The sequence below is a fragment of the Rhipicephalus microplus genome, chromosome 1, assembly GCF_043290135.1.
Source record: "Rhipicephalus microplus isolate Deutch F79 chromosome 1, USDA_Rmic, whole genome shotgun sequence".
Lineage (NCBI taxonomy): Eukaryota > Metazoa > Arthropoda > Arachnida > Ixodida > Ixodidae > Rhipicephalus > Rhipicephalus microplus.
In genome coordinates this window covers 43,921,171-43,940,393 of record NC_134700.1, presented here as the reverse complement: position 1 = coordinate 43,940,393, position 19,223 = coordinate 43,921,171, and the positions used below count along the sequence as shown (strand labels likewise).

The window sequence follows — 19,223 nt, the reverse complement described above, 5'->3', positions numbered from 1 at the left end:
ACACTGTTGGCCTCAGGGCTCTGGGTCCCCCTAAAAAAGCTGTGGCTTGACGACCCATCCTATTACCGACCCTCCTGCCCGTCACACCACTGTGATGAATACCACCTTGTGCAAAGGAGCGAGCGCCGGACACGTACATGTCTTGGTTCACCTCCATTACGCTGTATCCGAGCTGCCGGTTCATACCCCTGATCACACAGTTGGCCTCCACTACCCTCTTTTAATCCCACGAGACCACCGCACACACGGACAAGTAGCGGCCTCCCGCGACAATCTCTGTAACGAGCGAGCGCGCCATGTTCAAATCAGCCGATGGCTGATAGATGGGTTATTGACAGGTGATTTTTGGGCATATAAGGTGATTTGTCGAGTGAAGATAAAGCAATTTTTAGCTGACTTTGATAATTAATTGTGAATTCCACGCCGCATGCTGTGCTATAATATTTGGCTCGCGTGTTTTCGGGAGCCTCTACTATCGATAGGCAGTGTTTCCCGACCATGCTCAAAAATTGTTGCAGGGCCCCTTTAAAGTGCCCAGATTAAGGCTCACCAGTACACTGCGGTAGCATTACGGTCGGGATGAAAAGGAGAAAAAAAAGCAGTGTTTTTACGTTCCTTTAAAATATTTACATGCCTTCAAGAAAATGGATCTGGAGCCTTTTTTTACACCTTGCTTCATAACTGATGTGACGATTATGGTGTTTCAAGGCCGAAATGTTTGTGTTCTTTATGAAAGGCTCAGACCGCCGTGAGCTGCATGTTTTTAGCGGCTACTCTTTCCGCCTGGGTGCTCATTCAAAACTTACGACACACTCAAACTTTCATTCAACCATGTTGTTTGACAGGTAACTACGTGAAAGTAAGCCGACCGTCGTGGAAGTTTAGAAAGCTAGAACACCCAGGCTGTTTCACACACAAGGATAGCAGCATTCGCATGCCCTATCATGCACAGCTGTGCCTCTTGTGGCGGCCCTTGGCTGCACATCAAACTGAGACGGCAATGAAAAGAATTTAAGTACTCTAGTGACGTTTAGTATCTCCACCCAGCTGTAAACAATTGGTTTTATAACTCATGTGCTTCTCTTCAGCATATGTGTATGCGTATAAAATTTGTAGATATCTTTAATGCCATTTTGTATAAAGGTCCGATCAGTTAAAAAATGTGCTACAATCACTTTCCCGCCCCATGCTTCGCATAATATCCATTCCAACAGTACGTAGGAATAACTGAATTTATTTCACAAGGCACAAAACTATTACAAGTGTAAAAAGCCTTCAGATTTACATTTTTTTTAATGTGTGTACCCTTTTTGAAAAAATTCCTAATTTCTTATGGACACGCTATAGTACCCATAAGGATTCTTTTGAAAAAAAAAAAAGGGAGGCCACGGAGTTCATTGAGAATCTCTTCTGCAAGCAAACACCTGCTGGCATTTACGTTCTCACTGCGCTTGAGGAGTATATGAATTTATGCCACTCCCTACCTAACTTCCTGTGTAATGAATTGCTGTAGAACTTATGGTTGGGTGAGTCGGTAGGTATTCATGGTTAAACTTGTTGTGCAACAATTGATAATCGCAAAGAGAGAAACAAGTGCTTAGATATATGTAATTGCTACCCATTTTTTGTGTGTGTGTGATACAAAAATCTTTTTTCGTTTTCTGGTAGAGCTAACACGTGAAATTACAAATGCTTTTCATATAAAAATGTGCGCCGACAAATGAAGGTGGCAGTCACTAATAGAGAATTGTTTTTTTCTAATTTTGCTTAATCTTTTGCTCTCTGTATTCATGCTCCATTACACGTTTTGCTCGTAATCGTGCTTAAGTGTTTAGTCTTCTTTTTAAAGTGAGCTGCTGTAAGTGAGCACTCATTTATGTATTTTTATTTTGTCCCTGTCAATTGCACAAGTTTCACCATGAGTCGCTGTGTGCAAATTGCATGAGGACGGTGTCCTTCTCTTTAACTCTTTCAGTACGGCGCCATAGGCCATCAGACACGGGTGTCCGATGACTTCAAAGCTCCCGCAAAAAATAAAAGCAGCGCTTTACAGACAAGTCGCGCCATCTGGCATACTCTTTGAAAACTCCTCTTACAGTTCCAGCTTGGTTTGTTTACATTTCGCGCCCCGCCGTGCCGCTGAAGACGACACTTGAACCGAAAGTAGTTTCGAGTTGCGTGCGAGAATGGCGTCCCGTCAGCGTCGCGCTCCTCGAAAGCAGACTCCTGCAGCAAGTATTTCAGTCGCTTCTCATGCCGATTTTTCTGACCTAAGCAGTAGTGATGGCTCAAGCAACGATGCGGGATCGTCAGGTTTTAGCTCGAACGACGACACTCCTGCTGCGCAGGGGCCTCAAGCTTCGACAAGCGCTTGCAGGTGAGATTCGTTTTCGACTTGGCGCTGTGTATATATAAAAAAACGCACTTCATACTTCACGACAGTGCTATTGTTTGTTTCTTTAGGGCCTCAACAACATATGGCCGGGATACTTTGCCGAACTCATCGCGCCGTGTCAAGTTTTTGCCAACGAGAGAACCAGGTGCCTATGTTGGAGCAGTGATGCGGAGCGACGCGCGTCGGTTCTGTAGAGCGCTGGATTTTTTTCTTTTGTTTTTCACGACTGAAGTGATCAAGACGGTGTGCGAGAACACAAATAAGTACGCCTGGATGCACATATTGGGGAAACAAACCTATTCTCGGTGTGACGGCTCCTGGGAGGAAGTCACTCCATTGGAGATGCTGCGACTAATTGGACTCATCATCTACATGGGCCTTGTTGAAGTACCGCGACTGCACTTATATTGGCGGACCACAGGAACATTCAGTGGCCTGCTGCCACCAAATATTATGCGACGAGACCGATTTTTCGCGCTGCTTGCCTTTCTGAGTGTAGGGGACCCAGAAGACGCAGCGGCGGCAGCATCCGATGGAAAGACATGGAGGGTGTCGTGGCTGCTGAGGCACATAAATCAGCAATCAATAAATTTCTTCCAGCCACAGCGCGACCTCTCCGTTGATGAACGTATGGTCAAATCTAAAGCCCGATCAGGAATCAGGCAATACATTAGGGACAAGGTGACTAAATTTGGCTATAAACTCTGGGTACTGGCAGATTCGAAAACCGGATACACACTTCAATTCTTCGTGTACACTGGTAAGCGTGAGGCACCGGGGCCTCATGGCTTAGCCTATGACGTAGTGAACAGGCTTTGTACACAGTACCTTGATCAGGGATACAAAATTTATATGGATAATTTTTATACATCAGGGAAACTTTTTGAACATCTGCTTCAGCGCAAGACACTTGCATGCGGGACAACTCACAAGGACCGTCGCTGCTTTCCAGCTGAATTGAAAGACACTGCATGGGAAAAACGGGCACAGCGTGGAGACATTCGATGGATTCGGAAGGGTAGCATCCTCTACATGCAGTGGAAAAACCGCCGGGCTGTGAACTTGATGAGTACAATGCACACGGCAAACCAGCATGTGCCGGCCAAAAGAAGAGAGCGAAGGTGGAGCCAGTGGGCTCTGAAAGTAATCAAAAAGCCGCTCCTTGTCCACGAATACAATGCTGGGATGTTAGGTGTGGACAAATCGGACCAAATCATTGGCACTTACAACGTCCTCAGAAAATGCGTGCGATGGTGGAAAACTCTCTTTTTTCACTGTGTTGACATCGCGTGCGTGAACAGCTTCATTCTCTTTCAAAAGCACCGAAAAAACAACCCAGAAGTCCCAGAACTTTCCAGGAGCATTTATTTTGATCAATTGGCCTTTAGAGAAGAACTAATTCATCAGATATTTGATTATGACGAAGTCGCGCAAGGACACGCCCCCATTTCACCCCCCCTTCGAACCATTGGACCCTCTTCGGCACCAACCAAAAAGAATGGATAAAAGAAGAAACTGTAAGATTTGCTACGAGAAAACAAAAACACAAAACAGAACAAGTGTCTATTGCTCCACCTGCAAAGTTTATCTTTGTTTCGTGCCCTCGCGCGACTGCTTTGCCGAGTGGCACAGCCGTCAAGGCCGCTAGATTTACGGGCATCCAAAAATGCAGTACTTAGAGCACCGCATTGATATATATATTAACCGATAGCTGATAGAATAGGGAACAATTTGTATATTTCAGAATTTCAAAAATAATTTTCTGGTTAAGCATACTCGCTCACTTTTTTGTGTTTGTACTTTTTTTGTGCATGTTTGTCTGTAATTGACAAATAAACTTTCAATTACTATAAACCTCACAGCACTGTCCTTTCATAGTTGGAAAGCCAAATGAAAAAGCTACGATTTGATATATAGCAATGCTAAAAGCTAGCAGTTGTTCAAGAGAAAAAAATTTTTTTCTGGAAGCACTGAAAATCGGCCATTTTTTCTCCGTAACGAAAGAGTTAATATTCATAGGCACAACATGTCTGCCTGCATAACAAAATTTGTTTTTTGGGTGCTGCTTTCGTGCGCTAACTTCGCCAGCAATTCTGGGTCAAGCGATGTTTAATCACCTGTAACTTTACCAACATTATATGCCCTCTGAAAGCTTTCATTTCATGTGGGACAGTAATAAGTGTAATATTTTAAGAAAATTCATGCCTGACATATGGCATTGTGTGTTTATCTAGAGGTCACGACAAGGACAAAAAATGCACGAAGACATGTACCTTTTGTCCTTGTCCTGAGCTCGCACTGTGACAATCATCATGACTTACCGTCTGTACATCTGCTGTGTTGTTTGCGGAGACAGCTGAACTACCGTGCTGAACGCATTCTACGTGTTGCCGTGCTGTTCCGGTGACGATAGAACAACAAAAAGCCGCGTTTTGTTTACTGAGTCACCACTTAAATTAAGCCACTGCCTTTTTATCTAGACGTTTAGGATGTCCACTAATACTACTCGATTCTACCCCGCTCTCGATTGTAACACGCACCCGTTTTCCACCGCGAAAAAAAAACAACAACGTAAGACATCGATTGCAACGCGCACCCATTTTTCTCGCTGGCCCGCACGATCACACCACTCCAAAAAACGACTCCTTTCGGGAGCGTCTTTCATTTAAATATGAGGTACGGGCAAAGCTTGTGCCCATCTGATGTGTAACACAGCATTGCCGTCACTGTAGTTTTACCGTGGACCGATGTCAGCACGCGAACTTGCTTCGCCCCCTTCTTCTCGACGGTTGTGATGCCAGGCATGTCGAAGTAAAGAGGCGTCTGATCGGCATTCCCGATTTGCCCAAGCAGGTATCCGTTGTTGCGCCGCAAGTTTAGGACGAACCTCTGAAAACTGTGAAGCTTTTCATCGTACTCCTCCGCAAAACTTTTCGCATATGCATGTTCCCCTTTGGAGGGAAAAGCCTTTCCTCTTCATAAAGTTAGTTAGCCAGCACCTGCTCGCTTTAAACTGGCTCTGCATTAGACCTTTTTTTAAGACTAATTGCATAGCCCGCACTTGGAGCAGTTCTGTCGTCACGGGCCGCTGTGCCGCTCGTTGCTCAAGCACATACTCGTCGAGCAGCTCTTTAATTTGGGGAAACCGACCCTGCTGTGGTCCACTGAAGCCTCTGCGTGAAGCTTTGCTGTCGACAATCTTCTGCTTTTGTTTCCGCCGGTCCCGCACGCACGTTTCGGGAACTCCGAACGACCTGGATGCGGCCTGATTTCCGTCCGTTTCTGCACACGCGATGACTTTTCTTTTAAAAGCGGCATTGTGGTGCACTCGAGTTTTTGGAGTCGGCCCTTCCACGCCGTCGATGCTAATGCACTACTAGATGACGAACTCCTCAGCACACGTACGAAGTGCCGCACATGGGAAACACATAGGCAGAAATGGCCGACGCGCCATGCCGACGCACGTAGGGAGAGGCCATTTTGGATTTGCAGATGGCAATAGATTGACCGTAATTTTTTCGTTCGTACTCCCTTCTAACGCGCATGCGTTTTACGAACTCACTTAACCGGAAAAAAGGTGCGCGTTAGATTCGAGTAATTACGGTATATTTGTTCTGACTTGAATGACATGCTGCACAAAACTTGATAATATTGTTACGCTAGGTAAGGTAACTTAAGGGGGGTTTTTAATGGGCAATGAGTCTGTGATCACAGTATGATGATGATGATCATTCCACAGCTATGGCTCGTACCCACTCAGAGGGATCGCAGTAAAAGCAACGTCGTCTTCCTTCTCCACCCGCACTTTCCTTGTTTTTCTTGGTAGTGACACTTCGTATCAATATTCATGGTGAGACTTAGTGCAGAGAAAACAGGACAAAGAAACAGACACACGGGACAGGAGATTACTAGGGCATTCTTTCGCACTAGATATCTATTTGAGTTGTCCATAGCAATTAGGAATCCCTCAAGTTTCGGTCACAGGACTCGAGAAAGTGCAGCTAAATGTAATGAACATGTTGCACACCCAGTTTGTGAATCTTCCTACACTATTGTACTCGTGCTGAGGAAACTCTGCAAGCTTATTTCAACATTAGGGGTATCAACAAGAATGTAAATGTAGCATTCGGCGCTATACGAACAGGAATCCCTGGGTGCTCGTGCTACTGTATACAGTAATACCTGGAGTTTTATGTCCCGAAACCGTGATATGATTATATGGACGCTATAGTAGAGGGCAGCCACCATTTGATGTTCTTTAACGTGCACTGAAATACTCTGGCTTCTGCTATTTTGCCTCTACTGAAACGCGACCACGCTGCCTACGGGATCTTACCTCACGCGACCTTCAGGTCAGCAGCTGAGCACGGTAAGCTCATATCTACCGTGGCAAACTGCTCATGTTACGCACTTCAAGATTCACGGCAGTCAAACTGTCATGCTTTTTCTCTGTCTAATGAGGATTTAATTACTGATGGATTAAGGAGGCATCTGAAAACAATTGCCTGGAAAATATTGCACTGCAAGTGAAACACCGATGGAACCACTTATCACAATTCTATTGGCTTGAATTCTGCCATAAATATCACCGTTATGCTGAGTTACCGTGACGCAAAACCAATAGTGAAGCCTGCTCTTTTCTAGCGAAAAACAGGGTGCCATTGAATGTTTACTCATTGGTCAATCTGTTCTTGCGCAGATGTGCAGCCTCTGCAGTGCCGACAAACAAGCACAAAGCCTCGGAGCCTGAAGAGCAACGCCTCGACGACGTGGTCAAATCACAGTGTTCCGCAAGGGAACTTTGTTTTCGACGCTAGAAGTGTGTGCAAACCAAATGAAATGATGATGGATTTGGGGAGAAAGGAGGGGCGTTGGTCAATAAACTACAGGGGCCGTCCAGAGCAGGCTTGCCTACAAGGGCTACTTTTCATCTGTACGTGTCTTTGACTTTTATTGCAATAGCAATTACATAGACTCTCAGCGGGTTTTAGTCATCGCCACCATGTCTTGGATATGTATATTGTGACGATGCAGGATTGATGATGAAATGGAGGGCGACAGACAAATAGCATTTATTAGACTCTGCAAAAAGGCAGCCACGTCATCTTCGTCCTTGTCCTGACTAAAGGTTTTCGCGCAGCTTCTTTGTCCTCGCCACTGGCACACAAGCACGGCATTACTCCTCCTTTAAAAACGAAAAATTCTCTTGATAATGCAGGCTCATGAGCAGAAAAAAAAACTATAGTTACTGAAGGTATGGCTTCATTCGAAGCATGTGAACGATTTCTGCGAAATGTCTTTGGCGCTTTGAACACTGAGAGCCGTTGGCAAGAACCTCTAAATTAACCTCACTGATGCGTTGGAGTACCTTGTAAGGGCCGAAGTATATTCGCAACAGTTTTTCAGAGAGGCTACGACGACGAATGGGTGTACAGACCCACACTTTGTCGCCCACGTTACGAATCTGTGTCAGAGATTGCAGTGCCGGGAGTCCCTGTCATGCTGGTGAATAATACTGATCACTGTCATGTTGGTTCAGCTTCCGCTCGCTGCATAAAAACTTTAGCGTCCGTCTCATGGGCCTCATTTTCCTGGTGGAACATTGCGCCTAACGTTATAACATCACAGCCCTAAATTATACTGAATGGCGTCTTCGGAGGGGTCTCCTGACGAGCCTAGTTGTACACGAATGCGACAAAGGGTAGGGTGTCATCCCAGTTCTTGTGTGCTATGTCTACGTACATGCTGATCATGTCAGCCAGGGCCCTGTTGAGACGTTCAGTCAGCCGATTATTCTGGGGATAGTATAGATGCCTTCCTGTGTGCAGTGCCAGTAGTCGCAAAACAATGTCCAATGATGCAGTACCTCTGTCGGTGATAATTATTGCTGGAGTGCCGTGCCCTAATACGATGGCTTCGACAAAGAATCGCGCCATTTCAGCTCCTGTTGCTGCCGCAGAGCTCCTGTTTCGGCGTATCGCGTGAGGTAATCAGTAGCGATGATTATCCACCTGTTTCTGGCTATAGGCGTTGAAAAGTGACCTAGAAAGTTCATACCGATTGGTGCAAATTGGGTTGGTGGCACTTGAACAGGCTGCAACAGGCCGGCTGGCTTAACAGGTAGTCATTTGCAGCGCTGATTGGCTAAACACGTCTGCACATAAGTTTTCACGACCATGGCAAGTTTCGGCCAGTAGTAGTTCTGTCTACTCCTTGCCTATATCCTGCTGTAGCCTAAGTGACCGGCGGTCAGCTCGTGGTAGGCGTAGAGGATTTTACATCGAAGGGATAATAGAACGACGAGCAAACAGCTACTGCCGCTAGGTGAGAAGTTCTGGTAAACTACGTCATTGCGCAAGTAGTATGACACTAGCCCTCTTGCAAATAATTTCGGCACGCAATTGGTTTGTCTTTTGAGGTAACAAATCAGTGGTAGCAGTTCAGCATCGTCCCGCTGCTGGCTTGAAAAGGTTTCAGTGTCAACAACGCCCAAAAAGGCTGTGTTGTTGTCTTCGTGCTCCGCTGCTTCAATGAGAGACCGAGAGAAACAGCTGGTATCGGCGTGTCATATACCCGATTTGTAGACAATGGTGAAGTCGAACTCTTGGAGCCGAATGCTCTAGTGTGAAGTACGGCTGAATGGATATTTCAAATTCATTAACCAGCAGAGTGAGTGGTGATCGCTGATGACCATTCACTCTACTAAGGATGAAATTTGATGACTGCTTACCATTGCGAGACATTCTTTCTCGGTCGTCATGTAGTTGGCTTCTGTTCGGGCCTACTAACGTAACAATCACCTTTTTGCTGTTATCCTGCTACTGTAAAGGTACTGCTCTGAGACCCACATTACTAGCGTCTCTGTGCACTATGGTTGGCGCATCTTCATTGAAGTGGGCGAGGACGGGAGGGGTTCGCATGCGCTGATGAAGCTCGTGAATGCTCGTTTTTGATCTCCGCCCCATGACAAGGAGATATCTTCTCTAGTGAGCTAAGTCAATGGCCATGCGATGCGTGAAAAATTGGCAATAAATCAGCGGTAATAGGCATAGTCCCAAAAAACGCTGAACTGATTTTTTTTTATCAGACGAAACTGCGAAATCTGCCATGGCAGTAATTTTATCTGGATCAGGTCGGATGCCTTGGCCGCTGACGTGACCGAGAAATTGAAATAATTGAAGCCAAAGTGACACTTTTCGTGCTTCAGTGTAAGATCGGTCAAACGTATTGGGTCAAGAACTGCTGCTTGCTTTCTAAGTGCTCCTCAAACGTCAAAGAAAAGACATCATCAAGGCAGACCAGGCAGGTCTGCCACTCAAGTCCCGATAGCACTGCATCTATAAGTCGCTGAAATGTGGCTGGCGCCGAACACGAACCGAAGGGGAGAAACTGAAATTTGTTAAGTTCGTCTAATGTGACAAAGGCGGTCTTCTCACAGTCTCCCTCATCCACTTCAGTTTGCCAATAGCTGCTTTTCAAGTCTATTGACGAAAAGTAGCCTGTGTTCCGTAACCCATCCAGGGAATTATCAATATGTGGCAGCGGATAAACGTCCTTCTTTGTAGTCAGGTTGAACTTCCGATAGTTGCTACAGAAACGCGAGGTGCCATCCTTCTTTTTAACGAGTACTACAGGTGATGCCCAAGGGTTGTTGGATGGCCTAATAACGCCGTCTTCCGGCACTATTTTCACTTGCTTTTAAATAACCACGTGCTCCTTTGGATTTTGCCGAATGGGTCTGGCGTCGGCATCTAGCTGTGATGATGTGGCATTTCGTGAGTGGTGTCTGACCAACTCTAGAAGTGGAAGAGAAGCAGCCGCAGAACTTTTTGATTAATAGCTCAATAAAGTAATCTCACTCGGTGGTTCATAACGTCACACTAACGTCAACAAGTATTATTGTTGGGATAGCAGGTGGTGCCGCCTCCTTCACGAGATGACAATCTTCTATTTGCGCAAGTTCGTCGAAACAGGCGATGGCAGTGCCTCTAACAATGTCAGCGTTCCTTGCTGAAATTGGTCAACAATACTTCAGTGCATTCATCGACGACATTGACGACACCCCTGGCGATGGAAATGCCACAAGTGAATGCTGGCTTGCTGAGGCATTCAGTGATGCCAGTTCCACTCTGTAGCCTGTCGCAATGCACTGGTATGAAAAAAGAACTCCGTGGCAGGAAGTACGGTGTCGTCGCCGGTGATACGTAAACGAGGTCACTGATTTTCTTCATGGTCGGCTGCTCCTAGCACAGACATTAATCACTGCTCCGTATTCTTGCAAGAAATCTATTTCCAGAATCGCCTGTTTAGAGCATTCACGAAGAATGATGAAGATTATAAGTCGGGCCGTGCACTTTGCAACAGGTGTCTTCAACTGGCCTCCGGCAGTTCTTATATAGGGCATCTGTACCATGGCGTCTTCACCATACCTGTCGGCGAGTTGCTGGCTTATTATCGAAAAATGAGAGCCGTTGTCAACAACAGCCATCACTTGATGACCGTCAATTTGAATGGCGAGGTCAGCGCTCATGACTTCGCGTATACTGGTAGGTGTCGTGTTCGTCGTGGTCGTCATGTTTGTTACGGTCTTTGTTGTAATCGTCGTCTTCGCTTGGTCGCTCGTCTGTAATGAGAGCTGTTGGTAATTTCAATGATTAACAACACCACCCCCAGAAGTCGCTGTGTCTAGTTTTCCTATCGTGAGCTGAGGGACCAGCCCCGTGACATCGGCAAAACTACGACGATTCGGTGAACTGTACCGCGACAGAGATAGAGATCGTGATGAGGGCGTGGTTCGGAGAAGGCGGACGATTCGGAGAAGCGTCGTTGTATGTACATGGACTGTCGTACGTGGCGTAGTCTGGTTGAGGAGGAAATTTCTAGTGTTGAGCATCGTGACAGCTGCAACTCAATAGACGTGCCCTGCTTTGCCACAATAATAGCACACCAGTTGACCGTCAGCAGTGCGCCACAAATTGGTTTTCCGGCACCGGTAGTTCAGCGGGGGTTCTCCGTTGAAACGCGGTGCGTGGTTCGAATGTCGACTGTACGGAATTTTTCATGTCAGCGCGGGTGGCAGTGATGAGGTGGGTGGCGATAGGATTGGCTGGGTATGAAGGGTCAGTGGTTGACAAGTGGCTGGAGCCGTCGTAATCAGACGAGTGACAATGGGACATCGGACAGCATAAGTAAGGTGCTTTTGCATGTCGCCATAGCGCGGTTAGCAAAGAGCTTGACGTACTCTTCTCGGACAACGTCAGCGACAAGCGACAACGCCGGCATTGGTTGTAGTGGTGTGATTAAACCGAGCTGACGAAGCTCCTCTCGAAGATTCTCTTGGATCACTTCACGTAGACGCTTGTCGTTTCTGCAGAGGCTTACTGCAGTCGAAACGGAGGTGTTCGCGACGGAGTTAACTATGTTGTCATGCTGGCGGTATCTTTGCTGTAGGGCCCGCTCAATCACAGTGACCTTGTTTGTGAAGTCAGCTACTGTTGCCGGTGAATTTCTCATTAGCTCAGCGAACAGTTGCTCTTTCGCTCCACGCATGAGAGACTGTAACTTCCTGTCTTCTGGCATCTCGGGATCCGTCCTGGAAAAGACGGGTCACGTCTTCGGCGAACATAGCAACACTATTGTTTGGTTTCTGAATGCGAGCTTCTAAGAGACGTTGCGCATTCTCCTTTCTATCGATACTAGTAAATGTGTTGAACAGCTGGGTGCGGAATCGTCGCACGTAGCCAAGCTTCGTTCCCGGTTGATATGCCATGTCTGGGAATTGTCTTTTAGATAGCAGTAGACACTCAATAGCTCCTCTTCAGGGGTGGCCCACTGGTTATACTTCGCACACCGTTCGAAGTGGTCCAGCCAGTCGTGGGCACCTTCATAGGCTTCACGCCTTGGAAGCAGTTGGGAATCACAAGATTCTGCAGTGTAAGGCAACCTTACTAGAACCAGGTCAGTTTCGAAGCTCCCCGTAGGCGCGCTCTATGAAGTGGTCGCCGTGGCCAACGTGAGAACTAGTGGCGCTGCTGTGCCATTTTTCTTAGGGAGCCTACATACGCGGCGTCTTCGTCGTTTAGGGTGGCGACAGCAGAGTCCAAGGTTGCCTAACGGTGGCTGCGGCGGCCGCCAAACTTGACGGGCCACCATATTGGTCCCCTAGTGCCCGCTCGACCCAGGGAGCCGGCATGCGCTGCGCCTCCGTAGGCGCGGAACAGACTATCTCTAGAACGACCTGCTTCAAAACGATCGTACGCGATTAGCGGTTATCGCCAAGAAGCTTTCCAAAAACTTCCTGCTGCTAGGAACAGTTGAGATCGCGGGATTATTCGTTTAATGCGGCATTCACGTCCTTGGTAAAAGCTTGCCAGTGCCTCCTTTGGAGGCACTAGCTGCACGTAGAAGCGCGGAAATGGCCGGGGATTTTATGTCGCCTTGCTTCGCCGTCGTTCTTAACCCGGAAAGGTTCTGTGTTTAGGTAATTGCACGATGACGCCTGATTAGAGAGATGGTAATTTCATTATCAGTTTTGGTTTTTGCCTTTTATGTCATTTTATTTGTTTTGGCACTCTTACCCTCTCATTTATTATGCACTATTATTCAATTACGCATTTTTGTGCAGATACAAGGCACTACATGTTATTAGGTTACACCGCAAATGCTTTAGCATAGAAAATATCGGTGTGGTAGTAAAGTTTCTGATACAAGAAAAAATGGCCCTCACAGACTAAACCACTGTTGCCCATAGAACCTCCCCAGCCTATGCTTGAATCGTTCTGCCGTACTGGGCACGTGCCCAATCTGTAATTTAACATGTTTACACACACTAACAAAAATACTGTTGAGGTGGCAACACAAAATATTACATCTATGGCTGAACATCCAAGTCATCATGCCTTGTAGCGTACATTTATTACACGCATAAAGCAAGACAAAATTCACGTAAAATTATTTTATTGCACTGCTTGCGTGACATGCAGATGCCCCCTTCTTGAACAACAGGAGTACATGGGAAATACAACAAACACACAAAGTAAATGTGTCCGAGCTAATAAAGGCATCGAATTTCAAGAAGCACTTTATGTAGCAGACTAATGCATGTAAAAGTGATATCACTCATTTGTGACTTTTTTCTAATGGAGCTGTTGAAAAAAAACTGAACACACAGGCAACGAGCAAGATTAAAGCCCAGATGGGCTACACAGGTGGACAATGCTGATGAGACCAACGCAGAGGTAACTAATGAAAAAGAAAGCAAGTAGAGAAGAATACGGCTTGCTACACTGATGACAGTGAGAAGAAAGCATTTTACACGACGACTGCATAAGTAGTACTTTGAGCACAGATACATACATGAACCAAAGTACTGGGGAAATAAATCAGTAAGAAAATCCCCCAAGCCCCACTGGGTTAATTTAAATTACCCCACTGAAAATTACATGACATTAGTCGAGAATAAAAACACATCGTGAGCAACTGGCACAATGGAGAGCAACGTCTGAAGAGAAAGGTGCAATGTGAATGAAGGCACACCAGTATTCCTGGTTTTGAATGCTTTTTTCGGGCTGGTACTGAGGAACAGCAAAAGAAAATGTTAGCATTAAAATATTTTACAGCTATTTTGAACACACTATAATGTAAATTATACAAAGAAGCATCAATTTTCCTTTATCCTCATTGTATGGCAATGAAGTTGCATAGAGTCCTTAACAAAGGCAGTCCTAAATTATGATTGAACGTACCACCCAAGTCGTTCAAGTGTCCTCACATAAAAAAAAAATGATCGCAGCTGCCTACGCTCTACGGTTCTCGCTGGCTGCTGAACTACTCCAAGTTTGCCGCAGCACAGGTTTTGCTTGCTGCCCCATTTACTCTGTATATGCTGCTGCCTTAGGTAAATCTTTAGTCTTGTTCGGACATATTTTTCGAGAAGCAGCTTTTCTACAGTAGGCTTGTGCAAACTGCAACATCCCAAGTGCATTTTTACAGACTTCTGCAGGGCACTTAGCATGCTTGAAAATGGTTTTTTCACCTTCATGACTTCACCCATTTCAGCAAAAGTTTTGAAGTTTTCTTCACAATCCATCAAAATTGTCATTACAGGCATGCTTGGCTGGATGAGATTCCCGGCATTTTTTACGTATTCCTTCAACTGGACGAGGCTGCTGTATTTCCCAGGAGCACCGTCAGTCAGTACTGCTTTACAGCTTTTGCGGTTGTCTATAAACTTTAAGACAGACCTCAGAAGGAAACCACCGATGTACGCTACGACGTCGCACTCTGCTTCCGTCAGGCCAATTACAAACAAGTTCTCTAACTCCTCAGCCTGCTGAATGGGGTCTTCCTCTAGCTTTTTTAAGCTTGGGTCACGCAAGTCAGCCAGATGACTGCTGTCGTCAATGTTGTAGCTCGAAGTCTTAAGGGTGTGTACAAACTGGCTGACACAAATGGCCTTCAGTGCACATGTAACATCATACGCACTTGGAACTGGCTTCTTCAATCTCACAACTGAGAAAATGTTTTCTAGGCAATCTTGTATCAGCCTAGCAGTGAGGAGGTACAAGTACCCACGCCTCGCCAGGAGCTCCTCTGACAGGCGCAGCACAACAGTCGTCGACACCAAAAGACCGGCCTGCGATGGCTTCCAGTGTGCAGTTGCTCCCATGTTCATCCGAGTGAACGTAGCACATGCCAGCTGCAATGTCCTAACTGCTTCCTGGTGCTTTGCGCGGTCAAAATGACTTAAAGCAACGATGGGTTGTCGTGATGACATCAAAGTGTACCACTTAGTGACAAGGTCAAAAAACCAGGCAGTTGCTTCAGCTTCCGGCTTCAAGATTTTGAGCTTGATTAGGTAGCGAATGGCAGGAGGTGCCTCACGGAACAACTGCACGGCGATGTTTACTTTCATTTTTGCCAAATGCCCATCGCTGACATGAATGTCCGACAGCTTGTTAGCGATTTTGAGGTCATTTTTTTTTTGTCATATTCGAGAACAGCCTCAACATGTTCAAGACTAAGTTTTTCCTGGGATGCAATGCTCCTCTGGCGTCTCCTTCCCCAGGGTAAAACTTCCTGAGCGGAGAAGCTGCCCACATATGTTTTTCAAAACGTGAGCAGGATCAGCCATGAAATACAGCTCCCTACCATCCAAGTGAGGGTGTGGTATAGAGCAGACAGTTTCCGAGTGCCTGTGGCTTGAAAACTCCAGCAGCTGCCACACTTTCCTGTTGGCACTTCCCATGTCACTTGTTACAACAAGAACTCTCAAGGACACCTCAAAACAAAGCGCAATTAAATGAAATATAAGTTCCTTTAAAAGACTTCCGTCAGTAGAACGACCAGTGAAGTGGTAAGCGATGACCTGTTTCCACCTCGTGTTTGGACCTCCAATCATAAACACGAGAGCATGGTTTGCAACGTTGTCAGTTGACTCTGGAAGTGTTGTACCCCCAAAAAGGCAATCCAGAGAGCGGTCATGTTCAAACCCTTGACTAATTTCCATCTCATCCATGAAGAGGACGCAATCTTTCTCAATGTCCTCCATTGTTTCTGCCTTGCGCTTCAGAACACCCAGCACTTCAGTAAGTACACCAGACAGAAAGCGAATGTTTTGCATTCTTCGAATCAATGTCCGGTTAGATGGCAGTGGGTACGATAGAGACCTGAGCAATTCGTAGCCTGTTGTACCACATGCGTGCTTTATTTGGAGGGCTTCGCATATGGTCTGAATTGACCACTTGCGAACCCTGTCTTTTGTTGTTAGAGCCTTCGTTTGATCTGCAGCAAGAAATGTCGATGATCTTAGTGCGTTCAGTTCTTGCTGAACTAACCTTAGTTTTTTGTTTAGACTAAGTACTTTTCATCTCATCTGCTCATGCAGTTTTACCACGTTTTTAAACCTTCTGCTTAAGTCGGCGTTTTTTTTTTCCGGAGCTCGGAATTTTCCCGATGCAACATCGACAATGTGGGAGTTGTGTTGCCTCCAAACATAAATGCAGCTGGCATGGTCGACTGCTCTTGTGCAGGAGTGAGACCTGCATCAGTCGCTACGGTGTTGGGAGGGAGCTGTTTCAGAATGGCTACGAATGCAACTGGAGTAGCGTTTGTGTCGCTTGCTAGATTGTTGGCAGACAGGTGTGGTGGAGAGGCGGCTACTGTCTCATGATGACACCGAAACTCACCAGCGCTGTCTGCGTCATTGGCTAGAGGAACAAATGGCAGGGGCACACACACATATGTACACTCGCACCTACACTCAGCAGCACTGTCCGCATCACTTTCTAGATTGTTTGTAGGCAGTAGAGGAAATGAGACGGCTCCCAATGCGTGAGCAAGCCTGGACTCGGGATCACTGGTACTGATGCTTGCTGCCTTGTTGGTGGGCAAACGTGACAGCAAGTGGGCTTCTGGAGGATCACCTCTCGCGAATTCAGCAGTGTCATGAGGAAGAGCATCTGGCTGTAAAACGGCTGCTGAAACATGAGCACTCAACTGAACACCGTTCTCAAAACTCATTATGTCGCAAGGATCCATAGACAGCTGTGGAATGTCTCCAGATGGGCAAACACGTTTGGTGTTAGAAAAATTTGCAGGTTTCATGGCAGAAGCGCGTTTCTTCGGGGACTTTCGGTGTTTTGGAGCAGCTGGAAAAAATTAAACATACGAACATTACTACAATAACATGCTTGCCTATGCAATCTCACTCAGCAAACAGTTTCAATACTCATTTTCGCTTTGCAGACTAAAAATTACAAGCAAAATGTTATCATGCACTTTCTTGCATGGTCTGCACCACACAAAGCATATTACTGTTCCTAATAGATGTTCCGAGTAAAAAATAAGAGCGAAACGCCACATGCAATTGATTTGTGGGGTTTAACCACATGCAATTGAGGCAATGCATTTAGATTAGTTTGTCTTTTCTCTGAATGACCCAAACTCTATTCTCAAATTCAAAGGAAAATTAAATTTGTGTACATATTACGGCTCGATATAACGAGTTCAGATATGTTCTTACCACGATAGGGAAAGAGAGTTGGGACAGCATCCGGCCTCGGCTTTTTCAGTCCATCTTGTCGGTGCTACTCAAAACTTGAATCTTCAAAATGTGCCTAGAATAAAAAAAGTCAATCTTAACAATATTTGAAAACCACATAATGCATTTGAATTACTCGCTAGCGAGGCAGAATGCCCGCTTTCGCGCGTTTTTTATCTTTTGGAATGGAAATTGATTATGCCCTCTAATTGCAGTACGGGAATTTTTATGGGGCGGCTCGCCACAGATCTTTGCAGACTTTAGTGACCCCTCGTACGCAGTTTGGCAGTGTTGCAAGAAAGAATCAATCATATATTCCACCCCCGCGCGGAATATCAGCACAAGCAACGCAGGGAACAATTGCCTGTCTGCGGTAGGGGGGATTTCACAACACCTACGAGGAGAGTCTACGGTAGAGGGGGAGATCGACAGCCAATTTTTTCAGCGACCCGATGAATATCCAGCCCACGGCAGCTTCAAAATCGATGAATTGCAGCGCGTTCGAAGATGTGGCAGTCACTTAGTGACCGCTTTTGTCGCTTGGTCTCGACCAATTTTTGTCGCAGTGACGAGAATCGCGTGTTTTTTGTTTGTTTTTTTTTTAGCAAGCGTGAACGGTCCGGGCCTTTCGGGGATGTTTTACAACCAGGCTTAGTTTTGAACATTCACGTTCCATGCATGCGTAATCCGGCATAATCGAACCACGCAAAGCATCCACTTGCACGCACGCTGCATTCGCACGCTAAATTGCCGCTCGGCTACGCGCAGCCGTCGCTGGAAGCCATCAAAACAGGCCATGGCCTCCGCTACCGACGCGCAACGGCGACGGAGGAAAGGTTGAGGACACGACGACGCTCGCTGAAAGCGTTGCAGGTGCATAGCACTTACATAATAAAATATAGCTGCAAGGGCAAGGTTCCATTTGGCGTTGCATAAGTGGTTGCCAGACTGGAAGGGTGGTTGTCGCCAGACTGCCGCTAAATATGGCAGAACATTTTTTTTGTAGTTGTGGCTTTTCCGCAAGAGTTTGGTGCTATCCGCGGTGCACTTCTTCGGTGCGGAGCCTAGCATAAGTCGAGCGTGGTGCTGCTGTGCAATTAAGAGGCCGTTTCAATTCCGTTTTAATTAACGGAAGGAACCGAGCCTAGCAGAAGTCGAGCGCAGTGCTGCCGTGCAATTAAGAGGCCGTTTCAATTCCGTTTTATTTAACGGAAGGAACCGAGCCTAGCAGAAGTCGAGCGCGGCGCTGCTGCGCAATTAAGAGGCCGTTTTAATTAACGGAATAAACCTCCCATTACAGAAGTCGAGGCGCGTTCTCTTGCTGTGTGCGCAGCTGTGCGATTAATATATCGCGTCTCAGTATTAGGGATTACGGGGAAAAGTGATTAGAGTCGCAGGAGGGGATGCGCTGCCCCCCTTTCCCCTTACTTTTTTTTTTCTCTCTCAGCTGATCGTGTCGCGTCGACCGCGCGCTACGACGGGGGACGCTACGCTTCCGCGGATAGCACCAAACTCTTACGAAGAAGCCACAACTACAGGAGAAAAATTTTCTGCCAAATTTAACGGCAGTCTGGCAATAACCACCCCAAAGTCTGGCAACAGACTTATGCAACGCCAAATGGAACCTTGCCGCTGCAAGTACGCGTGCGAAAACATGAAGCGAGGTGCAATACTCGCAGCGCAAACACGAGAAGCAGCAGTGGGCTCCCAGCGGTCCCTTTTCACTTGTACGAGCCAGCGCTATGGTGGCTAGAATTGGGAGGTGACGCCAGCGCCCGCATATTCGCC

General features: G+C 46.4%; 2 protein-coding genes across 6 annotated transcripts in view; one reads left to right on the top strand and one right to left on the bottom strand.

Annotated features, from left to right (window-relative positions):
- lt (vacuolar protein sorting-associated protein light) overlaps window positions 1–7,354 on the top strand; it is a 635,043-nt gene extending 627,689 nt beyond the window's left edge. For 3 of the 5 annotated variants that reach the window (XM_075896022.1, XM_075896056.1, XM_075895809.1), the window contains one exon: window positions 7,095–7,354. In XM_075896022.1, coding sequence (XP_075752137.1) covers window positions 7,095–7,342 — 248 coding nt within the window. In that variant the 3' untranslated portion in view covers window positions 7,343–7,354. The remainder of the gene's footprint in view (window positions 1–7,094) is intronic. The other 2 variants (XM_075895928.1, XM_075895859.1) reach the window with 1 other exon arrangement.
- A 5,980-nt stretch (window positions 7,355–13,334) lies between these two features.
- LOC142818068 (uncharacterized) lies at window positions 13,335–18,315 on the bottom strand. The gene is made up of 2 exons (XM_075896339.1): window positions 17,418–18,315; window positions 13,335–17,043 (listed from the first exon to the last, which is right to left on the bottom strand). Exon 2 carries the CDS (start codon window positions 15,306–15,308, stop codon window positions 14,124–14,126), a length of 1,185 nt encoding a protein of 394 aa, XP_075752454.1. The 5' UTR covers window positions 15,309–17,043; window positions 17,418–18,315; the 3' UTR covers window positions 13,335–14,123.
- Between the last annotated feature and the right edge of the window lie 908 nt (window positions 18,316–19,223).